Source organism: Sturnira hondurensis, unplaced genomic scaffold (genome assembly GCF_014824575.4).
Source record: "Sturnira hondurensis isolate 20B ecotype Veracruz unplaced genomic scaffold, ASM1482457v3 Scaffold0010600, whole genome shotgun sequence".
Lineage (NCBI taxonomy): Eukaryota > Metazoa > Chordata > Mammalia > Chiroptera > Phyllostomidae > Sturnira > Sturnira hondurensis.
This window is the reverse complement of record NW_028083231.1, coordinates 41,759-67,904: the sequence shown is the minus strand read 5'-3', so window position 1 is coordinate 67,904 and position 26,146 is coordinate 41,759. Positions and strand designations below refer to the sequence as shown.

Here is a 26,146-nt window from a genome sequence, read left to right as displayed (position 1 = left end):
TCCTTTTGATGGTGGAATAATGTTTCTTTGTGTGGCTACAGCACATGTTGTGTGTCTGTTCCTCCATCATGGGTATTTGGATTGGTTTCACCATTTGGCTACTCTGAGTAACGCTGCTGTGCCCGTGCATGAATGAAGCTTGTTGTGGACTGACCTTTTCCACTCTCCTGGGACTAGGTCCTCTGGGAACTCCATATTTCACCTTTGAAAGAGCCTCTCCACCTTTATCAATAGTCCGATTCTTCCCATTAATGAGTGTCCAGAATTTGTATCCCTCTCAAAGATTTTTTTTATTGAGATAACATTTGTATAACATAAACTGCAGCGTAATAGCCAGTATAACCATTTTCAAGTGTACAATTCAGTGTTTTCACCACGTTCACAATGTTGTGCAATCATCACCTTTATCTCATTTCAGAACTCTTTTTTCTCACCCCTGTATCCACTAAGTAATCACTCCCCACTCTCCCCTTCCTCAGCCCCTGGCACCCATTCATCTGCTTTCTGTCTCTGGATCTGTCAGTTCTGGAAGTTTCATAAGAATGGAATCATGCAGTATGTGGTCCTTGGTGTCTGGCTTCTGTGAGTCTTATTTTTAACCAACAACTCAGAAATGATGAGGAGAAAGAGAGTCTGGTGCAGAGTTTCTACCTCTTCCTGCCCCTTGGGTGTGGGAGACCAGGAGACCACCCCACTAGTTAGGCTCTTTCTTAAGTCTGGGGCGACTGTCAACCTGCTAACAATTTGGACCACACCCAGAATCTAGATCATTGCCACCAGGTGAGAGGAGAAGGGAAACCGGCAACATTTTAAAAGCAGGAGTCAGAAAGGCCGGTGAAAATCTCTCTGCTAACCTTAAGAAAACATGTTATGGGAAGATTGGGTTTGCTGCATTTTCGACGAAATGAAATTGCAGTGACATTGATCCTGAGCTAATTTTCTTCCCAGGAGTTGGGTGCCGGTGGGGTTTCCAGCCCCACCTTGGGGTAACTGCCTCCTCTCCACAGGATTCTCCTCTCAAAGCCGTGCAGATGTTGTGGGTGAACTTGATTATGGACACGTTTGCCTCTCTGGCCCTGGCGACAGAGCCGCCCACTGAGTCGCTGCTGCTGCGGAAGCCATATGGCCGAGACAAGCCCCTGATCTCCCGAACCATGATGAAGAACATCCTGGGCCATGCTGTCTATCAGCTCACCATCATCTTCACGCTGCTGTTCGTGGGTAGGTTGGCCCCGAGGCACACTGCTCTGTTACTGACCCCACGGGCTCCGACCCTGTATGGCGGTGGAAGGCACAGATGAGCACCCAAGGACCCAATTTGCACTGAGGCCCCTTCGGCCCTCACCTCCTGCCGTTCCTCTCTATGTATGCCCCCCTAGGTGTCACAGGCCCCCGAGCAGCTGAGAAACTGTTCATCGCTCCATAGAGCCGGTGGCATTTCTCATTATACACCCAGACCCAGATCATTGACCCATCTGTCCACTCGCCCCATGACTATTTCTCCAGGAGACAATGACCAGAGCACTCTGCTGGGAGCTATGGGAGGAAGAAGAACAGGAAAGAAGGGGGAGAGGAAGAGGGGTGGGGTAAGGAGGGCAAGGAGATAGGAGGGAGAAAGAAAGGGGGTAGAGGAACGGTGGCAAAGACCGGAAGCTGGAGGGTGGAGGAGAAGAGGAGGGAAAAGAGGGAAAGAAGGAGGAAGGAGAGGAAAGATAAGGAGGAGGAGGGAGGGCAGGAGGGGGATGGAGGAGGGACGGGAAAGAGGGACAGGGGTGGAGGAGAAGGAGGAGAGGAGGGAAGGGGACAAGAGAGGGTCAGAAAACACAAAGGAAGGAGAGGGCTGGGGAGGGGAGAGAAGGCATAGGCAGGAGTGTGGGCAGCAGAGGGAAGAGCTGACGGGGAGTGCCCGCACAGAGGAAGCACAGGGTGAAAGCCACAGGCCCCCCCACCCTCCCCCCACCCCACCCCCCGGCCACTGGCTCTGCCTGCAGCCCAGACGAGATCCATGGTGAGCCCTGCAGCACATTGGCTGCTCCTTGTGAGCCTGGTGCCAGTGTCAGCTGTCCAGTCCTCCTCCGAGTTTTCTTCTGTGTCAGGCAGGCTCCGTTGAGCAGGTTTCTTTACTTATATAAGAGGGGGGTTTGTCTGTCTGTGACCTCTTTCCCTTAGGCCGGAGTGCTCTCCACATATCTGCGACCCTAGACCGTGGGGTGGCCTGGGTCACCGTCACAGTACTCCAGAGCCCGGTGAGGCTCAGCTTTTAGCACATATCCCTAGGGGCAGATTCAAAGCTCAGTGTGCAGAACTCGTGGTCGGGGGGAGGGGCCCAAATATCAGTGTCTAGGAGGCCCTCCGGGGGACCTTTGTCTCATTCATTAGGGGCAGAAGCCTCTCGTGGCCTGCCCAAGGACCTAGCACAGGGGTGTCAAACTCATTTCCACTGGGGGCCACATCAGCCTCACAGCTGCCTTCAAAGGGCCGAATGTGATTTTAGGACTGTATACATGTAACTACTCCTTAACAGTTAAGCGAGAGCTCGCCACTGCCACCAGGTAGAGACAAGGTGCCTGGTCGATGAAACAAGGCAGAGGGCCAGATCTGGCCCATGGGTCTTGTGCTTGCCACCTGAGGCCTAGAGGCAGGGCAGAGGAGGGCTGGGCTGGGCTGCCCTGCACTCTGAGGCCCTCTGACTCCTTCCCAGCCCACCCCACACTCGACCCAGCACGCAAATGAGAAAAGATGTGCCAGGTGTCTGTCTCAACTCCATCCCTGCCCTTGGGGTTCGGGTCGCAGTGCCAGCCCCTCACCTTGGCTGTCACCCTGTGGGGTGAGGGACTTCTTACTCTCCCCTTACAGTTGTCTTACAGAGGGGCCACGGCTGTGCCCGGCTTGGGACCCTGCCCCCTCACGTGCCCCTCAACTTGCAGGAGAGCTTTTTTTCGACATTGACAGCGGGAGGAACGCGCCCTTGCACTCACCACCCTCAGAGCACTACACCATCATCTTCAACACCTTCGTCATGATGCAGCTTTTCAATGAGATCAATGCCCGAAAGATCCATGGCGAGCGCAATGTCTTCCATGGCATCTTTGGCAACCCCATCTTCTGCACCATCGTCCTGGGCACCTTTGCAATCCAGGTAAGGGGGAGTGGCTCCATTCTTGGCAAAGGTGGGGGAGCAGGCGACCGTGTCCCCTTCTGGTGGCCTCTGAGTGACTCAAAGCAAGCCATACCCTGAGTCCACCTGCCACTATCCAAAGAGGGGCTCATCAGGCCTTCTCAGCCCTGACTTTCTTACAGGTCCCTCGGGGTCTGCCGCTGCCATTTCTAATGCATGATTCATTGGTGGGAGGCTACCATAACTCCACAAGTTTCCTTTGGAGGTGTGCTTGTCACCAGTGCTGACACACAGATCTTTGCCTGCTGCAGTGCTGTGGACAGGCTGGTCAGTCAGCTCTCCAGAGGGGGCTGAGTATTTGAACAGAGGGTATACTAACCAAAAATATGACATATAATGAGGCCAACAGGCCCAAATACTTTGTTCCTCACAGTTCTTGGAGGAGGGGGTCTGTTGCGCCATAGGGGACTTTCAGGGAAAGCACCTGGGTCAGTCAGGAAGCTGAGGGGGAATGGGGAGCTGTGGGCAAGAAATCGCCTTTACTGCAGTTCCTAAGGGAGGAACTGTGACACAGGCTGAGCAGGCTAAGGATTGGCTCGTGTGAGTGATTTCAGGGTTCTGGGGCAAAGGGGGCTGTTCCCGGTTGTCTGGAACCTGGCCCTGGGTAAATAGGATGGGGGACAGTGGCCTGAAGTGTGACAGCCTAGTAGTGGAGGTGGTTGGTCTATATTTTAAAAACTCACCACTGCGTTGGGGCTTCCTCTCAAAAAGGAGGCAATGAGGAAGCAGGAGGCTCGAGCAAGTTGGCTCAGACATGTCACCAGGGCGTCCAGAGCAAGATATGTCCAATGCATGCACACAGCATAGATGTTAAGCATCCAGTTTACAGAAGCTGGAAATGTGGCTAATCTGCTAAGCCCATCTGCCTGGGAAAACCAACAGCCCCTCTGAGTCTCTGAGTAGGGCCCCGGGGCCAGCCTGTATGGCAGGATGGGCCCCAAGTGCTGGAGGAGGGGGGGTGGCATCAGTAGGTGTGTCGGCTGGACCCGCCTCCCTCCCACCCCTCTCCTGCAGATTGTCATCGTCCAGTTTGGTGGAAAGCCCTTCAGCTGCTCCCCGCTGTCCACGGAGCAGTGGCTCTGGTGCCTGTTTGTTGGCGTTGGGGAGCTGGTCTGGGGACAGGTGAGTGTCTGCCTCGTCAGCTTTCGCAGCCCAGCACCCTTCCTGTCTGCTCGGCAGCAGTGCTGGGCACGGGGGCAGGGGATCGTGAGCAGCCCGGGGACCCCTGCCCCAACTCTCTGCTCCAGAGCCTTGGGGCCCCGAGCCTAGGAAAACTCAGACATGGGACAGGCCAGGACTCAGGTGCAAGGCCACAAGTGACGATGTCAGCAGAAAGAAGGCAAAGGGCCGTGGCTGGGATGTCACAGGGTCTTGGCAAAACCACCCATCACTCCTCTTTCCATGATAGGACCCGAAAAATCACCCCTTAAACTCGGTGCCTGGGAAAATCCCCACAAATTTGAAAACAAACAACATCCTGCTAAATCCTCCACAAGCAGAGAGAAAATCTCCGGAGAAATGAGGAAATACTTTGAGCTGATGAAAAGTGAAATTCTGACACCTCAAGCTCTGTGGGCTGTAGTTAAAGCCATGCATGGAGGGGAGCTCGCAGCGCCTGGGGATGAAGTCAGGAAGAAGGAGCCTGGGTGCTGGGGCTGCTCAGAGCGCAGGAGGATCCGGCCCAGGCCCGTGAAAGCGTGTCCTCTGAGACCTAGAACGATGGTGTAGGGTACTGGGTCCAGGAACCACCTTGTCCTATGTGTTGTTCACCTCAGGCCACCACAGCAAATACCACAGACTGGATGGCTTAAACAGCACAGGATATTTTCAAACAGCTCTAGAGGTTGGAAGTCTAAGATAAGCATACACAGGGCAAATCCAGGAGAGACCAGGAGCGAGCTTCCAGGTCCCCCGCCAGTGGAGTCGTGCAGACAGCAGTGTCTCTCAGCAATGATGTGTGACAACGTGCACAGAGGGCTGCCACCAGGGAAGCCCCCCTGAGCAGTGGTGCCCAGGGACTTTACTGGGAGTCGACCCTGCAGGCCTAGAGCGGCCATGTGGCTGACCTCAGCCACTCAGTCTCCAGCCCCTGCAGGTCAAACTCATATGTTCCGTCCAAGCCCCCAGCAGAGCGCAGTCTGTTGTCGGCACAGACTACCTGGCAGGGCCCTTGGCCCAGCAAACCAAGACCTTCTCATTAGGCGGGACTGCCGGGAGCCTAGAGGTCCCCTCCCAAGGACTGGGGGCCGAGGCCAGAGCTCCCTCCAGTAAGGCAAATCTCTTAGTTCACACGCTATGTGGGAAGGTTGCACCACATGCTCCTCTGGCCCTCTAGGTGGCTGAGGGACAAGGAGGAGCCATAGGCACGCACACTGGCGTGCTGCAGCCCACCCCGCTTCCTGGCCTATGGCCCTGGCATCCAGCCATATCACTGCTCTGTCTCTGGGAAATACTCCACACTCAGCAGCTCCCCAGGGACTGCTCTGGGTCTGCTCTCTCTGGTTAAACATGGCAAACAAAGCCCTCCAGAGGACAAAGGCTGGCTCTCCCTCTGGAGAATGGATTTGGCGGCAGGCAAAAGCAGCCCAGGCGTGTAGCCTTGGGGACAAGGAAGGGATGTCCAGTCCCAAGTGCAGGGAGACACGGAAACCGGCCTCAGACATTGTCAGAGGGAGATGAGCAGTCTGGGTCCCCTCTGGGCCCCAGCAGAGCTCCCACCCTCAAAAGCCCAGCACTGCTCTGATGGCCACCTCTGCCTGTTGTCCCTTGCCTCTGGCCCCTCAGGTCATTGCCACCATTCCCACCAGCCAGCTCAAGTGCCTGAAGGAAGCAGGACATGGGCCCGGGAAGGACGAGATGACCGATGAGGAGCTGGCCGAGGGGGAGGAAGAGATTGACCATGCCGAGCGGGAACTCCGCAGAGGCCAGATCCTCTGGTTCCGGGGACTCAACCGGATCCAGACACAGGTAAGCTGCCACGCCACTAGCTTACTCTGGCTTTTCTGCCTCAAGAGGGTGGCAAGCAAACAAGAGGCGGAGTGGGTGAGGTGAGCCTGAGACTGACAGGGAAACCCTTAGGTCTCGTGGCCGCGATCATAGGGCAGTTGCTAGTGTCCCTATGCCATCCACAGACGTACCCACCAGCAGTTGTGGCACTGAGATGGCCTGTCCCTGACACCTCCCTCAGAGCACAGGTGGCCCTCCCCATAGTGGGAACAGGTGTAAGCTACAGGTATGCTCTGTGACCAGTGGCTGTCTCTCTGGGGGCTTTGAGGAGCTGCTGGGCCTCCCTGTATTTGGAAGAAACTGCCCCAGGTCACAGAAAAGGGACATTCACAGGATGACCTAGATGCCCATTTCAAGTAGCCCTTGGCAAGTTCATTGTCCGTTGGTTCTTTCTGCTCACACCACTCTACAAATACCAGGGCTGCAGTCCTCTGTAAAGTCATGCAGCCACAGTGATTGCCCAGCCGTGGCCATTTGCCAAGGCTTCACAGGAACCCACCTGGCAGAGTCCACCCTGCTCTCTGCCCCCAACTCTTCCCAGCCAGCTTTCTTGCCAGAATGTTCCATACTTGCTGTCTCTCCATGATGTTCCTACCCACTCACTCATGATCCCATTGCAGCCTAGCCTCTGCCCTCAGTGTCCCAGAGGTTCACATCAAGGTCTGCAAGGCATCCTCGCGGTTCTCAGGATCAGGCTGTCCCTCCTTCCTTCCTGCTTTGAAGCTTTTCCCAGAACCCTTCTGCAAGTGCTGTTATCCCTGCTCTCCCTGGCGACTTGCTGTCCCCTCTCCAGCTCACTTTTTGTTCCCACCTGGCACCCCAGCCTCCCACTGAGACATCAGTCTACCCTGCTGTGGCCCTCATGTGTTGAAAATCCTATGCACCCGGGGGCATGGGACCCAAAGGGGAAGGAAGGAGAAGTGGTTGAGAGCTGCCCCACCTGTGGAGGGTCCTACCTGACCCTCAGCCGTAGCACTCAGACCCCTTCAGTCACCTGCAGCCCCCTTTCATTCAGCTTCTCCTTTCATTCAGCTTCTCCTTTCATTCAGCTTCTCCTTTCATTCAGCTTCTCCTTCAGCCCCTGCCAACCTGCCCCACTAGGCTCCATGGACACTGGTCTCTTCTTGGCCAGTTCCTGGTGCCCATCACTGACCAGCTCTTCCTTTGCCCAGCCAAGAACCCTGGAGGGCCACACTCACACCAAGATGACTCACAGTACCCACACCAGGTTCAGCCCAGACCATAGTCCATGCAGCCCCCAGCTCACCTCCCCATAGCCCCCGAGCTCCTGACTAGTGACTCCAGAGCCCCAGAGACAACTCAAACCCTCGTCTGGTCTCCCTTCACGCCTGGTGCATTGGCATGGCTCATCAGCTCAGTTCTGCCTCCTCGAATGCGAGTCCCCAGTCCTACTGCCACCATGAGCCCCGAAACCTCCTCTCAGCTCAGCCAGCCCCTGCTCTTCCTATGCTTCCTGATGCCTCACCTCCAACCCAGGACTCCCAGCCCCGCGGCTCCTGGCCTAGCTCCAATTGCTTCTCCTCCTGAGGGTCCTACCAGAAAGAAGGATACCATCTGGCCTTTCTCAAGTTTATTTAGGTAACTTCCTGCCCTGGGACCCTTGGTCTGGGACAGGACCTGAAACAAATCTCTCCCTGATGTCTGCCCTCCAGCCTGTCACACAGTACCACAGACTCATCCCAAAGAATCTTCCATGCAACATACCCAAAGCACCCTTCCTCGGAAGCCTGTGCCTGCACCACCCCAAGTCCAATCTACCTCCCAGTGCACACGGCTCCTGCACAGTCCCTGGGGGGCTCATGGGGCTCAACCTCAGGCACCCCTCTTCTCTTCCTCAGGTTCCAGCCTCAACTCTGTCTGCAAGCTCCCAGCCTCCTGCCTGCTCTGCCAGCCTTTGGTCAGCTTGGCCCCTCCAAAACCACTCTCCATACCTTTGCTTGTGTAGCCCCTCTCCCTGCCCTAAGGGTAAAGTCCAGGGTCCAGACTTTGGACCCACTGCTAGGTCCAAAGGTCCACTTTGGACCACTACGTCCAATGATCCACTAGGTCCACTTCTAGGTCCAGTGCCCTAGAAGCCCCTGCCCCTTGGTGTCACTCCATGCACCTTGTGCCCCTGTAACCCCTGCTGCCTTTCCAGATGTGCGCTCTGCTTACCTGCTTCGCTGTGCCTCCATGCTGGCCACTGTCTGGGCTCCAGGCCTCCCCAGATCCCGCCATGTCCCCCTGGGGCCCCTCCTCATCCTGCAGAAGCCCACCCAAAGGCCACTGCCTTGTGAAGCCTTTTCAGAGGCCACTCCCTTCTACCACCGTGGACCCTCGTGGACCATTGGCACACATACCTATGGCAGTTATTTCTCCCCATGACCAGCCATCTGTGCACCCAGCCCAGGGTGCTGGAATCAGTGAGAAGCGGAATACCCTAGGGAACTTTCCAAAGCTACAGAGTCCAGGACCACCCCCAAGAGCTTGGGATTCTTTGGGGCTGGGTGTGGTGGCACAAAGAACTCTATGTTTAAGGAGCTCCCTGGTGGTCCAAGGGGCTTCTGCAGTGGAGAAGCAGGAGGCCAGGACTCTGGCTCATTCCTCTTGGTGTGCCCATGTGGCCAGGGAAGAATGTCTTAGGTCTGGCAGAACACTGAGTGCCTGGTGGAATAACAGGAGTAGCCTTTGCAGCCAGATGTCTAGGTCTCCTCATTGCCTTCTGGCCACTGAACTGTGAGCCCCTATCCACCCCGGCCTGGCCCAGATGGGCTCTTGTCTGTCTGTCATGCAGAGTCTGAAACTGGCTTGAGCCTTGGCAGGGGTGAGGGTGGAAGGGAATACAGCAGCACCTTGTGCCCCTGGTCAGCCTTTCTGCTTTCATCAGTGAGTGCAAGATGGTGAGCCTAGCATTTCTAGCAGCTGAGGCAGCAGCCCTGTCCTGATCTGAAGCATCTCAGGGGAAGCTAATAGTACCCTGACCACCTGCGTGTTCGTGTCTTCTGTGTGCCCGTGGGCCCTTGGGCCTGCTGCTGCTGCCAGGCCACTAGAGAGGGTCCCTGCAGTTGAAGTCTTGGACTTCCAGGTTGTTCGATCTGCCAGTATCCATACAGACACTTGCCAGTCAGGTCCCTCCTTTACACAAGAGGAAATGGGCTCAGGGAGAAGGGACTTAACCAAAGTCACCCAGTGACAGTATGGGCCCGCTGACAACTGAGTCCCCATCCCCTGACACTCTGGCACACTCCACGCCCTCTCCATAGAGCCACTCATTCCTGTAAGAGATCTTGACTTTGTCACATCAGATTCACCGCTCTTCTCAACAATGCTGAACCAATTGGTACTTTAGCTCACTCTTTAACAGTGTCTGTTCTTTTTTATTCAAAATACCTGGTTAAACCCCACCCTCAGGTTGTAGGTACACCCCGAGCTAAGAGAAGCATTTGTCTAGGCAGTTGGCCCTAGATTTCTGGATTTTGTGAACCACAAAATTGTTCCCCAGATTTCAGAGGCCAGCACAACTTTTTATGTTGCTGAGTGAAGGCATTTCTAACCTGCTACTTGCTCTCAAAATCATTTCATACTAACTTATGAATGAACCAGATCATTAGGATGCCATTCCATAATTTAAAAAAAAAAAAAAACAATCCTTGAAACCCAGAACATGCAGCTTTTCAGAGCACTCATGATGCAGTGTATTTCACCTTCTGTCATAAGCCAATGAGAAGCTTCAGCAGCAGCTGGGTTTCCGGGAGTGCAGGATGGGTGACAAAATTCTGCGGTATTTTGACTATTGCCATCAATCCATCGGGACGCCACATGGAGAGGCCAAGTCAGAGGCAGTAAGGGCATGTCCCCTTCCCTCATCACCTTTGCCACAGTAAGAGTCTCCTCTTGAGTCCGACCTATCTCCATAGCCTCGGGAACATCTACCCATTCTAAGGAGGAGACATACCCCCGCAAAGAGAACGCAACATTGTGACATGGGTCATCTTCCTTCTGTGTGTTCAGACACACTCAGCACTGTGCCAGCACCCCCCCCAACCCTGTGTGGGCTCGGTATGCCTTCCTCACAGGTGTCAGTCCTGGTCATGAGGTTCCCCTGCTCAAGAGAGGGATGTGCTAGGCAGGAGGGGGCCTCAGCAGCTGAATAAATAACAATAGGCCTTTTCTGTAGCATGCCCAAGGCTTGAATGACAGACATGCTCATTGTGGTTGCGGTAGGGGCAGTCTGAGCACTCACAGTGCCTCCTTCCAAGAAGCCTGGGCCCATGTCAGATACCCCACTGAACCTGGCGGCCACCTCAAAGCCATTGTGGGGCTTGAGGGTGGGGCAGGTCCTGGGCCCCAAACAGGTACACAGTAAGCTCTGGGCTCCAGAAATGCATACTTGCTTTGCTGCTCACATCATCCAATGAACTATAAAACAGTTTCCAGACATCAGACCCACCTTCTAAGATACCAAATATTGCCCCCCACTCCCACACTGAGGGCATTCCCAAAGACATGGCCAAAAGTGTGCCATACTGGGCAGGCCTCCCAGAATCTACGCACATGATCCCACAGTGGCAGGGCATTCACTGGGGCCACTCAGATGCAATTCCTTGGAACCCCACACCTGGGTCTGATCTGCCCCTAGGCTCCCATACCAGTCCAAGGCCAGGTCAGGAAGTCCAAAGACGCTGCAACTCCCAGCGACTTCACCCACATGGTTTTCATTTTTCCAAATACCCACTTCCCTTTTGACTCCCAGGAAACTTAAAGGGTGGAGGACGAAGCAAAAAGCCAAGTCTGTTCCCCAGAGTCCAGGCTCTCTGCTCTCCCTCCCACCATGCCTGTGGCTCCCTCTCCCTCTTTTTAAATCCATTCTTCCACTGAGGTTTCCCCTGAGTGCCCTTCAATCACTTGGATGAGCTGTAGAAGGAGAGTGATGGCCCCACCTCCCAGCGGGGTAGGACGGGTTGGCAGGGTGAGGCATCACGTAAATGAAGGACACGCCCAGGGAAGGGCTGCTGTGTAATCAAGGAGCGCTGACACAGGGAGCCTTATTTCTAATAGAAGCATGTCATATCCCTCAGGTTTGTTGGGGCGGAAAAAAAAAAGGGTTGAAAACCTCTGACCTGGGATAACAAAGTATTGCCAGCTACAGGTATTTATTGACGAGTGGCTTGCCATGAGCTTACCGTGAATGCAAATGACAAAACGTTTGCAGTGTGCCTGGTTATTAACCACCCACCCTCCCAGTCTTCTGAGCGCTAATCATTTTGCTCAGCAAAACCTCTCTTGGTGGATGAAACAGAGGCCAGCCTGGGCCATGGCCATGACCTTGCCAGGGAGCTGGGTGACCTAGATGAGGCTTTGCTGTCACAATTTGTGCCCAGTGTGGTCCTTGTCCTCGCCCAGCCCCACCCCTGTGCAGTAGCCGGGACAGCAGTGCAAGCCAAACTTTATCTCATTTTCTCTCCCACAGATGGAGGTAGTGAGTACCTTCAAGAGAAGCGGTTCATTTCAGGGTGCCGTGCGCCGGCGGTCTTCAGTCCTCAGCCAGCTCCATGACGTAACCAATCTTTCTACCCCTACTCACGTAATTCTCTCTGCTGCCAATCCCACCAGTGCCGCTGGGAGTGAGTCTTGAGTCCCCTTTTCTCTCATAAATGGCATCTCTGGGGGAGTAAAAAAGCCTCCCCAACTCTTCCTTCTCTTTTTTCCAGTCTTGCATCCTCTGCTCACCGTGGCTTTTCCGTTCTTTCTTTATTGCCCTGTCCAGTCCTTCCCACCCAGATGGTGTATCTCTCCAAAGCCATATTCTCTTAGAAATGTACTGAATCCATGGCACTGATGGACCTTCTGTCCTTTTCTTTGTTTGGTTTTTTTTGTTTTCATTTAGTGCTCCTTCTGTCATTGGTTTTCTTTTCTCAAACTTGTCTGCATTTGCTGATGGTTCTTCATGAACTTGGGCTGCTTCCGGTGGTGTCTGGTGTCAGGGTGGGACCTTGGTCGGTGTTTGGTGGGGCAGTAAAAGGGAGGCAAGCAGGCTCAGGGCCACCTTCCAGGGCTGGAGGGGAAGGCACGTGCCTTTTTGGCATTATTTGCAGTGGAAGAATCCAGCCCTATTGGGGACTAAAGTGTCAGCTTCCAGAACTCTCCTTGAGGTGGTTTCCAAAGGCACAAGACCTGATGTGACCTTCAGGAAGCCACTGTCACGTGTTCCCAGGCTTGGTTGTAGTCAGCTGCTCCTGCTCAGGTGCTAGCTGTCCCATACGCCCTCGTCCTGAGCCCCACGGGGTGTTAGAGGTGTCCGAGGTACCATGAGCTGGAGCCGTCCTCATGCTCTGAGCCTGCACTCCACTACATACCCATGTGTTCCCCAAACACCGCAACTCTTCCCAAACAGGCTTCGGCATTGGAGGGTCTTAACCCAATCTGGTCCACCTTTTCTCCTCCTTCCTTTGAGAAACCGGGAGATATGAATTCCCTTCTATATGTTCCAATGAAAAGTTCCTGCCATGCCCATCACATTTTAAAGAGAACCAGGGGCTGTCCGAAAGAGATAGAAACCTCCCTAATTACATCTTTTCACAAAGACAAAGAGCAAGCCACTAGACCACAGAACCCCCCAGCCCAGGGAATGGCGTGGCCCCCCTGCTCCTACCCAGGGCAGCCTGCTTCTTGTAACAAACTTGAGATTTCAAAAACCAAACAGTAAACCTTCGAGTATGAGCCCACAGCCCCTGCCAGGATGGTTCGATGCTACCTCTTTCCTTTCCTTCCAGTGAGACCCGGGAGCTCTCACCTCCGAGAACACACTACTTCCCCACAGATGGGAGTCATTAACCACGCTGTTTCCCCCACCAGACCCTGGGATTTTCTTTTGCTTGATTTCATCTCTTTTTCTTTTTTCTTTTGTCTTGTCTTGTCCTTTTCCTTTTCTTTTCTTCTTTTTTTTTTAGGAACTGGTGAGAGGTCCCAGTGGGGGGCGTCCCTCCTCTTGCTAAAGCTGTCATTTCAGGCCACTCTGCCCTTTAAGGAAGGGATGTGAGCCGCACCAGTCCCTGCCGGGCCACCTTGCCCCCTTCGGAAACAGTGCGCGTGCACACACACACACACACACACACACACACTCACACCTTCTCCAAACCACAGGGCACAGCCACCTCCATCTCCCTCTCATACTCACTGGGCTTCCCACCTGGGCCACAACTATTGGCCACCAGATGTCACAGGTGAACTGGAATGCTCTGGCCTTGTCCCAGAGGGACCTTGCCACCAATCCACCCAGAGAGGTCTACAGGAGGCTCAGCCACAGTCAGTTAAGGGCAGAGATGGCACACAGCCTCCTAGGAGTGTCCTAGCCAAGCCCTGGCTGGGCAGCAGCACCTTCCTTCCTGGGAGCGTGGGGCCAAGAGGGGGCATGGGTCTATGTGAGGGGCACATGCTGACCTGCTCCTGTCCCTCCCTCCCCCTTGACTTCTTCCCCATGTTTCTTTGCCATCTCTCTCTGCACTTTCTGCCCCTGTCCAGCTGCCTGTCCGTTGACTTGAGAGGAAGGCAGCCAACACGGATCCCACTGCACATGCCCCTCAGGCTTTCTTCATAGCTCCGGCCTTTTTCCACTCCTAAGTCAGCCCAGGCCTCCCCTCTGTGCTCCTAGCGAGGCCTGCTGGCTCATGGCTCCCTCTGAATGCCTTCGGCCTTCTCTCTGGGAGCAGCCTCTCTCTCCTCTCTTTCTCAGCTCCTAGTATCTTCCTTCCTCCTGCAGCCACCAATTCCCCACCCCCACCCCACCCTACCTTCCCGCTCACAGTAGCCCAGCAATGCCACCTCTCCCACTGGTCATGAGCCACTCCAGGGAGACCTAACTACCATCTGACCACAAGAAGGGTCACTGTCCCTTCCATAGCACGTGCTGCTGCGCAAGGAGCAGGTGGCAAGGCCCTAGTGAGAGCTTGGGCACCTGGTGTCCAAGGAGGGTGTCGGTGTGACAGCATGGGAGTCCTGATGTCCCCACAAGGGTTGGCTTAAAAGGCTCATCCCCGTTAAGTGGTGGCAACTCAGTAAGAACCCTGCTGTGGAGAAACATGCTGGTTGGAGGACCAGACAACACCGGGGGACACACCTGCTTCCGGAAGCCACCAACCCCGACCGCTTCCTGCCATCATCACCGTATGGCAGATTGGTTTGGAACTCTGAACTGGCTCCCCCAGTCTGAGCTGCGAGGACCCCAAGAAATCACCAAACCCAGCACCTTCCTCAGAGGAAGGCCTAGCAGAATCAGGGCTAGCTCCAGGCCTTCACCCTCTCTTGGAACTTGCCAGAAGGAAGGCAGGGTGCTGGCCTCAACAGAGTTCCCAGCCTAGCAGAGAGGCAGCATTTTAGGAGGTGCAGTAGTCACGGGTCACAAGGCCCCATGAGGAAAACCCACCTCTTCCTTGCCCACCTCCCAGCCAGTCTGCGCTTATCCCACATGCTGGGGCAAGTCTCTCCAGCATAGCCCAGCCTCTGGGCCGGCACCACTTCCAGTGAGAACCTCAGGCTCTCCAGGTGGAAGGCCCAATGCAAGAGGGTGGACAAGGAGCCTGAGGGCCACAGTGATATGTGACCTTGCTTGCCAACACCAGCCCCAGCACATAGCACCAATGCAGAAAGTGTCTGGAGAATGTCCTTGGAGCCACAGGGAGAGAAACACTCCCCGGAGGGGTGACCAGGGGAAGCCAGAGAGGCTGTGAATCTTGGGACTCAGCGTGTCCACATCTACCCCTGCCCACCCTTTGTAGCTGACCTGTGATACCCCAGGCATCCCACGCCTACACGCACACACGCATCTTTGCCCATTCGGGACTCAAGAATCCCAACACAGTCCCCACTCTTTTGGTCGCACACAATTACCTCCCAGGTCCAGGATGGCCTCCCCGCCACTCGCTCACCCCTTTCTCCACCTGGCCTGGCAGCTGCTCCCCACCATGGCCATTTCATTCCCAGCCCAGTGCGTGGCACCTTCCCCTTCATGGCCACCATCTCATTTCACGGGACCTCAGCTGTGACTTCGAGGCTGCTATGAGTAGCTTGGGAAAAAACATTTTTTATTAACCGTTTTCAGTCTTTTTGAAACCAAAGGGGTACAAAGTCCTATCGCCTCATGGCATGTCAGTCTCCCCCTGACATTCCTGCTCCAATCACATTCCCCAGCTGAGTATCAGGATTTCCCCCGGGTGTGGCCAGAGCTGAGCAGCAAGTCCAGGGTGCTTGATGGCTGCTTCCAGGTGTGAGCTGGCACACACAGGACATACTCCAGCCCTTCCACTGCCACACCCAAAGCCTGTTCCCTACCAACTTAAACCAATGGCCCTCCCATTCCAATAGGCAGCTGAGCCTGGCCCAACCCTTCCTGAAGCCACACCGGGCCACTATACTCGAATGTTTACTGTGACAGTGGTTCCTGGGTGGGCTCCTGACCCAGCCCAGCGGAAGGGACAGGGGCTTGCGGCGAGTTTGGTGAGATGTGGTCAGAAGGGCTCCCTCAGGGCTACTTAGTTCTGATTAGCCATGCTGGCATCAGACTGTGGCAGTTGCTTTCTTTTCATTGGTTTTTGCAACCTTCTGTCCAACTTGGCAAAGCCAGGCCAGGTGAGCCCCCATGATTTCCTGGGACACACCATGCTGGAACACACTCATCACTCGCTCACAAGGCAGCAGCTCCTGTCACTGAGGCAGTCCCACAGAGGAAGAAGCCTTGCAAAGTAAAAACAGTCTTGTTTGCTCCTTTCTCAGGAAGTTCATTGATTTAGAGCCAAGTCTCCCCACTTGGGTTTCTGAGAATCATGTATCTGCATTTTTTTATCAGCTACTTCACGCTGTGCATACTGTCTCCACACTAGGAACAGCATCAGCCCAGCCCTTTCCTGGCCTTCCTACAACCACAGGGGAGGGTTTGCCAGGCAATTCCTAAAGCACGTGGCAGCTCACTGCCTAGGGCGGACCCTGAAACCTCTGCTCTGAGGCCTCCCCAGTAGGCACTTCCAGGCTGACTGCCAAGGCTGGGAGGCAAGGCCCAGGGAGCTCAGAGTTATTGGAGGCCTTGCAGCTGAACACGTCCAGGACAAGAGGCAAAGCTGACCCCTGAAAAGCCTGGGACTCATCATACCTGCGTCAGTGCAGTGCGACATCCTGTTCATTATTGGCAGCATGAATCTGGGCTCTCCCGGCCCTGGGTACACACGTGTACACACAGGATAGGAGGCAATGTACACAAAACTCACCAGCCACTGACTGGTATTTTGGCTGGCCGGCATACAAAAGCTGTATCTTTAATTTGGTTGGGTTCAATTCCTCAGTGAAAGGGCCATCTCTAGAGTTAGCATTTTCTTATTGCCTGATCCCACGGTGAGGAAAGGGAGCCTTCCCCTGGCTGTCCCTTCAAGTGTGGGTATGTCACCCCATACTTTTTTGTGTTGCTTTCAAGTCATGGTTCGCTCTCACACCTGCAGGGAGGTTTTAGGACCTGGGAACTGAAGTTCCTGGCAAACATGGATTTCCCTGGCTGCTATATCCAGAATTTGCTCTAAATCCAAAGCCCAGATGCCAAGGGAAGCGACAGGTTCCTTCTTCTTGCAGAAGGTTCTGGGTTGCTGGTTGGTACAGAGACAGAGATGTTTGTCAAGTGTTGGGGGGGGCTTTCGGGGAGTGGTAGAATGGCAGGGCAGGAGTCAGAAGAATCCTGTGAGTCTCAGCAGTGAGACCGGAGCAGAGGGCAGAGAGTGTGACAATCTCTGGAGCCCGCTTCTCCCGAAGCCCAGCGGGTGGGGGGAAGGCAGAAGGTGTCAGGCACAGTTTCTGTTGTTACTGTTGTCATCTTTGTTCAGGAGCCTTTGCTTTTATTTTTCTCTCCTCTTCTCTTCGTTTCTTTTCATTCCCTTTTTGCATTCCTCTAATGGGGTGGGTGTTCCCTCGGTCCTTGGCTTGCATCCCTGCTTTCACATCCCTTCTCAACCCCACCCCAACCTGTACTGCAAACTCAGGTGATCGAAGGTCAGAACAAAAGCAGGCCCATATACTCTCAGCCATGACCTTCACCCCCTCTGCTTGAGCCCCAACCATCCAGCAGTAGTTGGGTCCCATTGCAGAGTCTGACACCAGCATCCTTTTGCCTCAGCTCTGTGTGCCTGGGGTGGCCCTGTGAGTTTGGAGCGTCACCCACTGCCCCCACTAGTGGAGCTGACCGTTCAGGTGAGGGCAGGCCAGGGCTTACATGCAGGGGCAGGGGACGGGCAGCAAATACGAGCAGAGGAGAAAGATTACACTAAGTGCAAATGGTCACACGCCTCCAAAGAGAAGAAAGCAGAACAAGAGAAATGGTAGGAGCGGTATTTTAGGTAAAGGTTGTCTGGGACAGCCCCTTAGAGGCTGGATGTGTGAACTGAGTTCCAAATAAGGAGGAAAGGTCAGCATGGGATGATCTGGCAGAAGAATGGCCAGAGCAAGGGGAGAGGCAGGTGTAACGGCCTCGGGGCGGGGGGGGGGGAGACTCAGGCTGGCTAGTTAGAGTAAAGTGGGTAGAGAACTGCTGGTCTGGTGAAGCCATCGTGGCAGCTATATGCCAGGCCCCACCCGCTGAACCCTTGATGGGCACAGGTGCCCATGCTAGGCACTGGGGATATCAGTGAACCACACAGACAGATTCCTGCCCGCAGGAGCCTTTTGTTCCAGAGAGAGGAGACAGAGATGAGAACAATGGGAGGTGTGGGGTGTTTGAAGGTGAGCCATGTCGGGGAGAAAATGAAGCAGAAGAGCTACAGGGGTGCTGAAGGATATGGGTGGGTCTCAATTCTAAACAAGGAAGGAGGTAAGGTGGAGCCATGAGGCTCACTGTGGAAGAGACTTCCCAGGAAAGGAAACCCCCCAGTGTAAAGGCCCTGAGGCAGGAGTGCACCTGGCATGCTTGGGGAAGAGCCAGGAGGCATGGGCTAAAGAGAGCAAAAGAGGAAGAGGAAGAGAATGGCCTGAGGCAGGCCCTGTCAGGACTTGGGGTTTTCTTTTGAGACACAGCTATTGAAGGGTTTGGACCACTGGAGGGTGTAGCATGCTCTGGCTTCTGTTCGAAGGCATTGTGCAGGCTGTCATGCTGAGAATAAACTGCAGAGGTTAGGGGCAGCAGCAGGAAAGATGAGGAGGAGGCGTGGGAGGAGGAAGGTAAAGTGGAAGAGGCAAGCGGAGTTCTGGAGACAGAGATGTGGGAGTGGTGAGCAGAGAGCTGGCATTGGCAGATAGGAGCACCTAGGAAATTTGTGGATGTGAATAAAAAGAGAGGAAAGGCCCAAATACAAGCCCCGGGGCCCCTGGACGCAAGAGATAAGGAGAGGAAGGAGGAGGACCTGGAGACCCAAGTCCAGCCAGAAAGTAGGGGTGTGGTATGGGGAGCACTGAGTGCCCAAGTGAGGGGGTTCCCAGGAAACAGGGACAGAAGAGAACAGAGTGAATTAAAATAGAAGCCATGAGTACCAACAGCATCCTTCAGGTTCTTGCCAGCAGCTGGAGGGGACTTTGGCACCAAGAAAGGGTCTGTTTCAGGATGGGACAAAACAGTAACCTAGAGAAGGGAGAGGGAGATGGGTGCAGGGGCCAGGGTGGGCACTCAGGCAGTGAAGGGAAAAGTGGGGGCACGGTCAGGCCTTAGGGTGAGACAGGAAGCTACAGGACAGCCTCCCAGCCTCAGCCCAACTTGACCCTCCTTGGCCTTCCCAGATGCCTCAGCCATAACCTTGGGAGTCATCTTTAGTGGGGAGCGCTTTTCACACCTCTCTTTTGCTTTTAAATTATCCTCCTTGAATGTTTGGAGTCCCCACTGGAAGGTGGGGGAGGGCAGGCCTGACTCAGCAGTCAGGGAGAAGGGACCCCAAGGATGTCTGCCACACAGGTAGGATCCTGGAAAAGATGGAAGGACCAAGCAGGTGGAATCTCCCCCTGCAAGGGTTGTAGATCCCGAATAGCCTCCAGGGACCCAACAGACACGGCAGAGGCAGCAGAGGCAGGAAGGGCGTCACTGTGAAAAGGTTGGGAACTAGGGGGCCGCAGGACACACTGATATATGGCAATGTGTCAGGTGTTCAGGGGCCTCTGAAGTTCAGCTGGAGTCCTGCACTGGGCCAGGAAGACTAGATGAGGGCCAGGGCTGGCCAGGGTAAGGCTGAGGGTACTCTTCTTCAAGGATCCACTAGCCATCAGACAAGAGGTGAAGGCGCAGCAGGCACAGAAGTCTAGCATGCCGGAAAGGGGTGTGCCCTGGCTACAGACACAGGTGGAGGTGGTACAGAGGGCATGTGTAACATCAAGGTGGTCTGTGGGCTGTAGGCGGCATTGACAGACAGTCTTCAGGGAGGCGAGGTCCCTTTGGGAGTGGTAGAGATAAAGAGGTTGCCTTGAGGACCCCACCCTGGATCCCTGGGACCACCCCAGGCCAGGATAAGAACCTGAGGAGGCAGTAGGGGCCATGTGCTGGGGAAAGGCACTGGTTCCACTCAGTCTCGGTCATGCTTTTGCTGGGACACACTAAACTCCACCACAGGGCTGTCCCTTGGACCCCATGTGCAAGCTTGGCCCCCCAGGGTGAGTGCCTCTTAGAAATGTTTGCCACTTCTCACTGAGCCAGCGTCTCAGGAGTTGACTACGCCCTTCAGTGTTGAGTGGCCTGGAAGCACCCCCATCATAAGACAAATGCCAAGCCCTTTGTTAATAGCCCAAGATGTGAATACAGGGGAATGGAACCTACAGGTCAACCGTAAGAGACTCTCAAGATGGCACAAGCCCAACTGAAAGTCCCCACCAGCAGAATGTTTGAGCAGCCAGCCCTGGCACCCCTGTTGGTGACTGAGCAACTGCTCCATGCCAGTAGGCAACAAACAAGCAGACACAATCCCTCTCTCAAGGCCAGTGACAAGACAGTCATAAAAGTGCATCTTTGATTACACCGATGAGGTGCACCCTGAAGGAACCTTCCAGGCTAGGACAGCATAAGCTGGGAAGGGAAGGGCTTACTAACCTTTTCGGGCAAAGATTTTGGAGTTTAACCAGGGGCAGGGAGACCACAGGGTTTGAGCAGGGCAGGGGAGTGGCGGGGGGAGGGGGGGGAACTTGGCCTGATCATGTGACCCAGGTCCAAGTGAGAGGACCAGCTCAGCAAGGGAAAGAGTATAACCAGAATCACCAGACCATTGCTGGAAAAACCACCACAAAAGGCTCCCAGAGTCAAGGGCAGCAGCTTGCAGCTTGCTCTCATTCCTGTGACTTCAGGGGTGTGGCCGACAGTTGGAATGGGGACTCCCCCACAGCCATGGCTGGTGTTCTGGTGGCTCCCCCACAATTCTGGCACCAGAAAAAGCACAAATAATGAAGCCATATCTGCAATGGCTACAAAAAGTACATTCTGTTTCTTTTTATTAAAAATATCAAACAATTCTCAATTCCTGTGTTACCGCTATTGCCAAAGCTTGTCTGTGGGAATTAAGGGCAAATAGTTCGCCATCTGCAATCTGGAAGATGTAGCTTCCCTGTAAATTCAGAGAAAAATCCTAACTGAATTTAATACATGGAGGTAGAAAATTTCAATTTTATGGAGCTCTTTGGCTCACTATTTTGCACTTGAAAGACAGTGAGGTTTGCCTGGTTTAAACTGACCTATGAGCACTGTGCTTGGTGGAGCAATGCCTAGGGACCAGAGGCTAGAAGGTTGAAAGGAACTCATTGAAAACAATGTGATTCATGGTCTAAATGAGGGGGCAGCAAAAGTCTCCAAAAAAGGGCTTTGCAGGCCCAGTCTCTGTCCCAACTATATGACCCTGCCCTTGGATCTTGAAGACAGCCATAGGCAATGCATAAATGAAGGGTGTGGCTGTATGCCAATAAAATTTTATATATAAAACAGCTGAGGGCCAAAGTCAGCCCTTGGGCCACAGTTTACCAACACCTTATCTAAACCAAGAAAACCAAATCCTAGAACCTTGGACCTAGAATGACTTTGGAACTCACATTGTGTTCACTCACTCACAAAGGGAGGGGCTGGCTTCCCCATCTCAGCCAGCTAGCTCGAGTGGGGCCCAGCAAAGGCCTTCCTGTTGTTTCTGGCTTCTAGAAACAAGAGGGAGCTCAGGCTGGGGACCAGAAGGTGAGAAAAGAGAGGCAGCAACTCTGTGGCTGGTAGGCCTGGTGAGACTTAAGCATAACCGTAAGTGAGGGTGGAGCACCAGCGAAGGGAGGGGTCAGAGAGACCTGGAAGCTAATTCTTGGAGCAAGGTCTTATAGGAGATGCAGGGCTCAGAGGCCCACCATGTCTGGGGGCAGGACATTGTGGGAAGCTCCTCTGTGGGAAGTTACACTAATCTGAGGTCTACAGATGCTGGTGCGATGGCCAAGTAACAGGTGTAGAAAAGCCTTAGTGGACGGACTGAAAGAAGTTGTCTTGGAGAGTGAAAGAGAGGAGCACACAGCATGAGAAAGGCTGGAGGGGCGGATTGCACCAGATTTCAAAGAGCATCTGGTGATAGGAGATACATGGGTAGAGGTCTTCTGAGGGAAATGATGATCCAGTCAAATGCACCAGATGTGGGCCAGGGGGCTGTAAAGAGACACAGGGAATCACTGCAGTGGATCATGGCATCTGGTCAGGACAGAGTTAGTGGGTGCAAATCAAAACCGGGGCCATTTTCAGTTATGGAAGCCTCCAGGTGGGGAACTGAAAAGCTCTCAACCCTGGAACTCTGAGGAAGAGCCTGGGCCAAAGTCCCTGGTTATAGAGAGATGAGTCCCAGAGCCATGTCCAGGACTAGGAGGTGGACCTGGCGGTATGGTCAGAGAGGAAGAGGGTCAGGGCCAGGCCAGGACTCTGGGGCACCCTGAGACAGAGGAAAGAGCAGTAGAGGACACGGTGCCAGAGTAGCCTGTGAGGTGGGGGGGGGGGGGGGCAGGCCTGGGAAATGTCAGAGAAGCCAGGATAAGTTTCCAGAAGAGGCAGTTGGCTGTGCTGAGTGCCCCTGAGGGGTCAAATGAGATAGAGACACAGAAACGGCTGCTGGGCTTAGCAAGGGGACTGGTGGCCAGTGGGTCTGGCATGCGGGTGCTGGCTGTGGCCAGGAGAGCTGGGAGGGCACAGAAGAGGTCCCTAGAGAATGCAGGAAGGGAGATCCACTCAAGAAAGGTTACCAATGCACCACCCGTAGGACAGGGAAAGGAGAGGAAGCAGCCAAGAACCCAGTGCTTCTGTCACTCTTGAGTTCCAGAATATCTGCCCAGATCAACCTAGAGAAAGCCACTGTCAATTTTCCTGCATGTGGATCAGTTGACAAGACTGAGACCCAAACTGAAAATCCTTACCGCAGCCAGGCAGAGCCACCCCAACTGTCCCAATCCAAAGGATGAACACTTGTCACACAGTGACCCCTCTGCCATTGACGTGGGTGGAACTTGCCAGCACCAGTCTGCCATTGATTGTCTCCTCTCTTTCTTCTTTCCTTCCTTCCTTCTTTGCTCCCTCCCTCCCTCCATGCTCCCACCTCGGGCTCCTGTCCTTCCACCTCCCGCTCTAGATCCGAGTGGTGAAAGCATTCCGTAGCTCGCTCTATGAAGGCCTGGAGAAACCGGAATCCAAGACTTCCATCCATAACTTCATGGCAACGCCCGAATTTCTGATCAATGACTACACCCACAACATCCCGCTCATAGATGATACGGACGTGGATGAGAACGAGGAGCACCTGCGTGCCCCCCCACCCCCATCCCCCAACCAGAATAACAACGCCATAGACAGCGGCATCTACCTGACCACGCATGGCACCAAGTCAGCTACCTCGTCAGTGTTTTCTTCCAGACCCGGGAGTCCGCTCCACAGCGTGGAGACGTCCCTCTAAGCATAACTGCTCTCAGCACGCGCACCCCTGCACACATGGGCACCCAGGCAGGATGCACAAGCCTGCAAGGAGGGCACAGCCAAGGCAGCTGAAGATGTTGCTCGCACAGCACTTGCAAGAAGCTAATCCATTCAAGGTTTCTTACCTAGGACCAAGGAAATGGAGGAGGAGGAGAAGGAAGGAAAAACAAGAGAACAAGGAGAGCTGTGTTCCCCCCTTTTTTTCTATCAAAGCTTTTTTTTAGTGAACACGACAATGCCACCAGATGTTTGTCATTTGGGCTGTGTGGTGGGGTAGGCGGTTGGTTTTGTTTTATTGGGAACTTTGTTGCACCCACTGGACAGCAATTGGATAAACAGATTCATACAAAAGGAAAACAGGCCAAGCACTGCTTTGCAGGAATGGGAAGGATGCCCCTAACCAGACAGCCACCAGAGGGAGCTGCCTGCAAACATACCAGAACTGCCAAGCACCCCATCCCCAGGACACATGTGCAGTCTGTGTGTGCGTGTGTGCATATAGACATATACGTACATATATGACTAGATGCATATTTAAAGAATAAGGAACTATTTATCGGCATGATATTTCCATTCCTCTTATCAGTGTTTTTACTTTGAAATTTCATTATTTATTGTGGCGGGTTTTTTTTTCAGGGAACTAGACTGCAAGAATATCTTTTTGATTGCTTGCCCCATCCCTGACTCCCCTGCTCCTCCCTTCTGTTCTCCCTCCTCCTGGCACGTTCCTGGCAAAGTCACCATTGAGAGTCCCAGCAGAAGGTCGGGTGAGAGAAGGACATGGTTAAAGTGAAAGAAGTTACAACTGGAACATTGAGACCTCAGCTTATAGAGGGGAAAACATCATTTCGATGGACTTTTTATTTAAAAGGAAAATACCAAAGTATTAACAAGAAGGATCCCTTACAGGAGGTAGAAGGGGGAGTTTTGCTTTCAGTTTCCTTTCATTTCAACTCCAAGTGCTGAATTCTGGCTGGTGGGCTTTCTTTGTCTTTAATTCAACATCAAGAGCGTGAACCTCTGCCCCTTGCCACCTGTGACCCCATGGGGGGACCCTGAATGGGGGGGCAGTGACAAGAGTCAGCCAGAAAGCAGAGGAAGAGGTACCATCAAAACCCAAGATTAGCTGGCTCGGCTGCAATGCAGACCCCAGCCCTCTCGGCGCCTCCAGCTAGACTCCCACTCTCTGCTTTGGCAAATGCCAACAAGTTGTTGCTGAGGCGCCCATAAAGCGAGCGGGGAAAAGTTCTCAGTCACAACTCGCCAAAGCACTCTTCTGACCCCAAGTCTTCTCATTCAAAGACAACTATGACCCATGACAACATGCATTTGTGTCTGCAGCCACCTACAGAGACATCAGGGAAACAGATTCTGAAGCAAAGCCCCTGGGAGCCATGGCACCTCGTGGCTGTCGCTCTAATCACACCTGTGGCCCTTTCTCATGAGTCTGAAAGGCTGAGGAGGTCAGTTTCACCACATCAGCCAAACACCTGGCCTGCAGGTGGGGAGAGCTGGCCCCGGACTCCGCAGATTGTTCCCTTGGGAGCCCCCGCTTTGCAGTGTGGGAACCCAGTGTATCAAGTGTCAGTTTCCCCCAAATGCACCTTAGCCAGGGAGGGAAATGCAAAAAAAAGCAGCAAGGGTTCTTTTACCATCTGAATTCACCTGTCTCACATTTTTCAGGGAGGCAGTTGGGGTCCAGCCACGGTTCCTCCATGTGCCTGTGGTTCGGTCCTGAGGCTGAGCCACTGGAGGTCAGCTGAGAACTGAGGGCCATAGGGTCAGAGTGGAAACCGCAGGTGCAGATGGGCACACTCAGCAGCTGAGCAGCAGCTGGACTGGTAGCAAGGCTGGTCCGCCCATCACACCCCTCCTCCGGCACCCACAGGCGGGGTCCTATCTTACCTCCACCTGCATCTGTAAGCATCCATGCTGGGACTCCGCCGTTAACATGAATGCCATGTTACCCCTGAGCAGGAGTAGTCAAATCTCGGGCAAAGGAATTTCGGTTAGAAAAGAAAATCCCACTTAAAATGCCAGCTACAGATAACTTAAAGCCATCCCTTTCTTCCAAAGGGCACACTGAGAATGTTACCCATTTGTAAATTGTTCCCTATGTCCTTGTTTAAACAACCACAACAAAAAGGGCAACTCAATTTGTTGAGGGTCTGTGTGTTCTTAAACAAGAAATAAAATTGGAAACGTTTCAATTGAAGAAGATAAGCTCCATAACGCTACACTCATGGGCTTCTTTTCACTCTGTTGTAGACACATTGATAGAACAGATGGTCCACATGTATTTAAACAACCCTCGCTGCTGCTGTACAAAGTTGCCTACCGTACATGTCAGTTGTTTAGTCCCTAGATTGCCTGTCCGTGGGGTGTGGTTCAGAAAAGGGGGGCCGTGACCTCGGATCGTTGCTCTGGTTTCTTCAGGCCAAGGGACCTGTCTCATCAGGGAGCCCCTCTCTGTAAAACATTATATTATATGGAATGGCTTGGTCTACTGTGTTCAGTTATTAAATGTTTTACATTTTTATCTGCTTGTTATAAAGATGAACAAAACTATCTTAATGAGGAAGACCACAGATGCATAATAATTTAAAGTCTGTAGTTGAATTTCCTAATTAAAGAATAGACCAAAATTTCTGTGTATAAAAAAAAAATGAAAGGCTCCTACAATCCTGGTCTGGGTGATGTGTGTGATTTATTCTCTGGTGAATTATCATCTGGGGGGAAAAAAGGGAAGTGTCTTCCTCTGCTTTGCCCAGCTAGGCCTAGCCCCGTGAGGGGTGGAGTTCCCCTGACCATACAGCCTCCTTTCTGCCTTTCTAGTCTTTACGGAAGGGGTTCACCCGTCCGGTGGGGTCAGAGGCACTCCTGGCAGAGGGTGGCATGGTAGTCCTCTAACTGTCTTGACCCGGAAGGGCCTGGCCTGTCACCCCCGGTGTGTCCTCAGAGGAGGGTGTGGGTCAAAGACTAGAGATGATCGCGACAACTCAATGCCAGCAAACCAACCCCAATGGCAGAACCTGGCACACGGGTAGACT

The 26,146-nt window shown here is 53.7% G+C and overlaps 1 protein-coding gene across 4 annotated transcripts in view; it reads left to right on the top strand.

Moving 5' to 3' along the window:
- Positions 1-24,729, top strand: part of ATP2B3 (ATPase plasma membrane Ca2+ transporting 3) — a 50,083-nt gene extending 25,354 nt beyond the window's left edge. Inside the window, exons 16-21 of one of the 4 annotated variants that reach the window (XM_037059235.1) lie at positions 1,008-1,221; positions 2,928-3,139; positions 4,193-4,300; positions 5,963-6,145; positions 11,655-11,741; positions 22,756-24,729. In XM_037059235.1, coding sequence (XP_036915130.1) covers positions 1,008-1,221; positions 2,928-3,139; positions 4,193-4,300; positions 5,963-6,145; positions 11,655-11,741; positions 22,756-23,076 — 1,125 coding nt within the window. In that variant the 3' untranslated portion in view covers positions 23,077-24,729. Of the gene's footprint in view, positions 1-1,007; positions 1,222-2,927; positions 3,140-4,192; positions 4,301-5,962; positions 6,146-11,654; positions 11,809-22,755 lie in introns of all 4 variants that reach the window. The other 3 variants (XM_037059238.1, XM_037059237.1, XM_037059236.1) reach the window with 3 other exon arrangements.
- Positions 24,730-26,146: the final 1,417 nt, after the last annotated feature.